Source organism: Homarus americanus, unplaced genomic scaffold, assembly GCF_018991925.1.
Source record: "Homarus americanus isolate GMGI-L3 unplaced genomic scaffold, GMGI_Hamer_2.0 scaffold7626, whole genome shotgun sequence".
Taxonomy (NCBI): Eukaryota; Metazoa; Arthropoda; class Malacostraca; order Decapoda; family Nephropidae; genus Homarus; species Homarus americanus.
The window spans coordinates 15,912,263-15,918,262 of record NW_024718273.1 but is presented as its reverse complement, the minus strand read 5'-3'; the positions used below and the strand labels follow the sequence as shown (position 1 = coordinate 15,918,262).

General features: G+C 35.2%; 1 protein-coding gene across 1 annotated transcript in view; it reads right to left on the bottom strand.

Annotated features, from left to right (window-relative positions):
• Nucleotides 1–228: 228 nt before the first annotated feature.
• Nucleotides 229–6,000, bottom strand: part of LOC121859452 (protein retinal degeneration B-like) — a 166,952-nt gene continuing 161,180 nt past the window's right edge. Inside the window, 2 exon segments of the mRNA XM_042356265.1 lie at nt 229–1,557; nt 4,868–4,945. Of these exon segments, the coding sequence (XP_042212199.1) occupies nt 1,440–1,557; nt 4,868–4,945 (196 nt within the window). The 3' untranslated portion in view covers nt 229–1,439.

The window sequence follows — 6,000 nt, the reverse complement described above, 5'->3', positions numbered from 1 at the left end:
CTGCTTAACATCCCATCTAAGGATGAAGTCTCAGTTCATCTATGAGATGTAAGGATTATTTATGATTAATAATCATTTTCATATATACGTATACTGCACAGTACAGTACGTACTGCACAAAAATTGGAATCAATATAAATGTAACTGTCCTAAATTATATTCCTAAGGAAATCTCAACAGTAAAAAATCTTGAAAAAAAAGGAAGTATCAAATAGCAGACAATACACAATTCATGTCACAAATATATTTGTTAAAAAAATCAAACAATTTGGAAACAAAGGTCAGATGATAACTTTCTTATCTATTCAATACACTCATGACAGAGTCAGTGATCAAACTAATAGCTATATTCCACACAGAAAAATGACAGCAACACTCATTTACAAAATAATGTACAATGTTATGTATAATGTTGAACTGACAAATTGCAGAGTACCATACCCACACTTAACACAAATACAACCTGAGCTAAATTCCATTATAACATGGTTACTAAAAGTTTACAATATCGCTTGTAAGACATAATTGGAATATGTATATGTGACCAGTGTTTTTGTGTAAAGACCTCTTCCACATATGGTACTGGGTCAATTAGTTACTGAAAATGCAATACCATTGTTAGAGTTCAGAGTAACCGACTTTGTAACAATAATTCAGTCCAAATAACCTTAATACTAAGGCCCATATTAAGGAGATACACTTAAGTAAAGTATATACAGTACACAGGTAACACTATTAGCCAGTGCATTCCATACTTATCTCCTTATCAGTCTCATGTGATATAATTATAAAAAATGGGAGGATCCAGGGTGGGGGTCCTAGGGGTCTGGATCCTACCTTTTCCTCAGATAATTCCAATACTTTTTATTTAATGCAGTGCTCGCCATGTTCCCCCAACCACAAATTCTTGGACCCCTCCTTTTGATATTCCTGGATCCGTCCCTTTAAAATGTATGCACTTTTTCACGGACACTGTGTTACCCTTTGATAGCAAGAATGTAAACAAATGTAAAAATACAAATATTGTATGAAGCATGTCAGTTGGCAATCTGCTTCAAGAGTGATTCACTTACCCGGCAAGTGTACCCATTGACAATAAGCATATTATTCAACTCAATATAAAGTGAGTGCACTATCAATGGCAAGACACTAGAGAGGTACAGTATAGCAGCTTCCTCTTCTATCCGGTGTTAAGAGACAGTTACCTCACTAACCCTCAGCTTATACACTATTATATTTACTACAAAAATTTCCACCTTTGTTTCACATTTTCATCTTATATACAGTTTCCTCTTCATAAAAAAAAATGGTTTGCCTGTCTATACAACCTATTCCACCAGTAATCTGTATGAATCAAGTTTTCTTACAATATGCAAACACAAAATAGTCTTCTGCCATCTCTTCTTAATTTCTTTAGCTCTTATACCCTGCTGTCACTGTTAACATCTCATACTCATATGGTTTGGACGTGGGGAGTGTGAAGAACCACGGGATCTCATCAATCCTTCACTTGCTGAAGCTGCCCGGACGGGAAAAGATGTAGTCCGCTTGGCAGAACTGTAAATAATTATGGATGTTACACAAAAATACATATATCTTGATTATTAAGTACGATGTGAACATACCAGTACTATGTCTAGAAAAATGCATCAACTTTTTTTAAAGTATATATGATTCCAACTTTATGCTTATCCTCTACTGTACTATGAAACGAACACACAAGCTTCAAGTATTACGCGGTCTATTTAAGGCAACTGCCATGAACAAGCATTATGATTTGCTCTTAAAAGCCAATTTTAAAGTTTACTTTACAAGTACTATGCCAAATGCAGTAATTCCTGTAACGGATGAATTTTACATTCACGAATATACCTACCAAGGCAGTATAAATGCAAATATTACTTTTCAGACAATGTCACTTCATATCTCTCATGAGCATCCCCTAGGGCAAGTGAGAAGAAACAGGCTAAAAATGTAACAAAAAATAATGACTTCATGTCTTCTGTTTCAAAAAAAAAAAAAAACATACAGTGGTCCCTTGATTAACGACCACAATTGGTTTCACAGAGTCGTTTGTTAACCAAAAATTTCGTTAACTGAATCTATTATTTCAATCGGATATTGGGTAATTGGTTCCAACTCCCTGAAAAAATACATACAAAGTAAAGCCAAAAAATCCATAAGGTCAGAAACACTCCTAAAATTCCCCTAAATTGCGCTAACTCAAACATGTCACTGTCACCTCCCCTAACCCCCCTCCTTCCCTCCCAGCCAGGGATTGGTGGTTTTAGGCTTAGTTTTTATCTTATATAATATCACAGACTAAAGTTAGGATAATATAATTTGCATTGCTTGACTCCTTGCAAGACAGCAAATAATTTGAATATAAACGTCATATATTTTGCTCAAGAGATAAAAATTAATTACCTGTATCACATTAGTAATGTGATATACTAGAACTCTTAAATCACTACTTTAGTCTGTGATATTATATAAGATAAAAACTGTAAGCCTAAAACCCTGGCTGGGCAGATAGGGAGGGAGGAGGTGGTGAGGTGATAAGTTTGACAATTGGTGCCAAAGGTCTAATGCTTGTTTATTTATCAGTCCTTAAGAGTGCCTAAGTTTTTCTCCTATAAAATGACACTGATATGACCTAGAAGAATATAATTTACATTGCTGGGATTCTTGTAAGATAGTGATTAATTTGAATATAAACAAGCTATAATTTGCACTAGACATAAAAATTTTAGTACAGTTCCGCAATCATTTAATACATGTACTGTAGAGGTTTGCACTGAGGTCATTTATTTCTTTTTTGTTTCTTTAAGTATGGTGTGTGCATGAAAATGAATGAAAATAAAGGAAAAAATTATGTAAATCTAACCAAAAATACAGTTGAAAAACTTGTACATGATTAAAATGTTCTATACTAATGTACTAAATTTTTTATCTCTTGTGCAAAATATAGGATGTCTAGATTAAAATTATTTACTGTCTTGCAAGGATTCCAGCAATGCAAATTATTTTCTCCTAACTTTAGTCTGTGATATTATATAAGATAAAAACTAAGCCTAAAACCACCAATCCCTGGCTGGGAGGTGACAGTGACATGTTTGAGTTAGCGCCAAAGGTCTAGTGAAGTATTTGTCTGTTTATTTATGTCCTTTAGATTGAGTTTTTGTTTTTTGCTTATAAAATGTCACAGAAGTGACCGGAGAGAATACAATTTACATTGATAGAATTCTTATAAGATAGTGATTAATTTTAATATAAGCATGCGATAGTTTGCACTATACAAAAATCTTAGTTATCATTTAGTACATTATTTTGAGTGCTTGTGCAGTACAGCTTTGCCCTTAGGACAGTATGTGCATGTAAATAAGTAAAAATAAATGAATAAAGTTACAGTACATATATTGAGCCAAAACATATAAGTTGAAAAACTTTATGTAGACAGAGCTTGGATTGTTAAAGTTTAGAATGACCAAAAATTTTAATAGAAAAAATGCAAAATTATCCAACAACACAACTTTCTGGAAACGAATGTAAACATGGAACCGATTACTGTATTGGCGGATTAGCATATCGGCTGATGTGCACAACAAAGCGTGTTTCTCCTAAGGCTTTCGTTAATCAGAGTTTTGTTCGTTAATGGACCTGAAAACCCTTATGGGAGCTAATTCGTTACCCGAAATTACGTTAATTGAACCGTTCGTTAATCCAGTGTGTGTGTGTGTGTGTATATATATATATACGCGGTACCGCGCCACAACCGGAATTCCCACTTTACGCGGTGCATCTACTCATATACGCGGGAAGCGGTGCGGGCAGGGTGCGCACAAGGTCGCCCAGTCATCAAAACATTATCTTGTTCTTCACCCGCCACCAACCACAGCCGGCCCAAGTCAGTGATAGTGAGGATATGGACTTATATGGACTTTGAGGGGTTTGACAAAGAGGCCCTGCAAGCCTCTGTGGTGGATAGTGATACAATTGATACAAGTGATACAGGTGAGGGCCAATAATCTGCCCTCTGCCTCGGAACCAACCCTGCATCCCCGTGTGCCCAGCCCTCTTTTCTACTAATGTAAGTGTTGAAAAACCTAATATTATTGATATTTCTTTTAATTATTAATTGTGTGTGCATACCATCATAAAATTAAGAAGTTATTTTTACTACAACGTAGGTATTGTGTCTGAAAAAGTGGAGTTTGGGGGTCGGCCCGGTCTCTATTTCAATTAATCCCATATGTTATGTTGTTCACTTTACGCGTTTCTCACTTTACGCGGGTAGCCGTGAGTTGAATTAACCGCGTAAAGTGAGGGTTCACTGTACTGTACTTGTACAGTACAGTATATAACTTATATTGTACAGCACATCAAGGAAGCATAGAGGCCAAGAGTAAACTTTACTCTGTCTACCATTACAGTACAGTACAGTATATAATGTACAGTAGCAAAATAAACATATTGGCCTGTGTTTGTGAATCTGGATTGAAGTATACAGTACTATTCTTAAACCTGTGGCTGCCACCACCTTTATGTTACTTTCCCAGCTGATGACTGCATTATGCTGTGTAATATATTTTTGGTCTGTGGTGATCATATTCCTACTATCTTGTAACTAGATTTTATATTACAATCACAATCATTATTATATATTTGTGCAGTTCATATATTAAAGAGAAATGTTTATTACAACTGTAATATTACCTTACAGTACAGTATACATTATTAGATAAAATATAAGCTGATTGTACTTCATTCAGCCAAACTTTCACATTCATTAAAAATAAAAATGTTACATGAGCGTGTATGGTGGAGTAAGAAGGCAGGGAGGGAGTCAACTTGTTGGCAGACTCACCTTTTGAGAAGTCCCACCAGTGGGCGGCTGGGGCGTAATTTCATTACATTATTTCCCTCATAAAGCATTAACTTTTCCCTAAAAAACAATAAACAAATGATTCTTTGAGATTATAAACATTAAATCATCATTTTACACACAAAAAACACAGTTAATGAACCAATTGCCCAGAATGATACCTCCCAAAATATCACCACATGGATTGAGAGTACTGGTGGCATATGACCTGAAGGTTCTTGGTGACCTGACCCGAGGTACAAGCAAGTTCAGTCAGTGTTGCCCTCACTCCCTTCAGGTGATCACATGGTCTCCACCATCCCCAAATTCATCATCCATCTGTACCACCAACACCTTCAACCATCAACACCAACTACCACTATTAACCCTCCTCAACAGTTTACCACAATTTGCTTCACACAACCACCGGGGCACATCTAAACATAACAGTTGACTTGACAACCCCCTGGATATGCTACCTGATATTTTGCCTCACACTTCCTCATTCTGACTGTCAGACTCACTATTCCACTTCATCAGTCTATATCACCTTCCTATCCAATTTTCCTCCCAGAGCTGGACACTGATTCTGCTGGCTGCAGCAATGCTTGGTGATTGGATTTTTATTTTCAAATTCTTTTGCCATCATACAGTGACTTATGATGCAGCCCTTGTTATTAGCCATGTATTAATAAATACTGTACTTTTCATAGTGTAGTGTCTTGCATGAGGTATTTCATGATGTAACTTCACACAAGGTACGGGAATTACTGGATATGAAAAATAAATAATGGAAATTTCTTTAAGTTTTTGAAGGAATCAAGTGGCCCATTCTTCAAAATATGAATTCAACCACAAATATATTTTGCTGCATTAAGACATGCCTTGCAAATATTGGATAACATTAATTATATTCTTTATCATATTAAAAACATAACTACTTATATGTTTGTTTATTTGGTATACCTTTTTTTCTGAAGGTATAGTATCTGTACTTTTAAAGGATATATCTTAGTTTCTCAAAACACATAAATCATTTTGGAAAAAAAATTTGTCTTAACTTGTCTTTATATTTGTATTTAGATACTTGCAGGAGTTTTCAAAGCAAAAAATATTGGTTTAGTGAACTGGTTGGT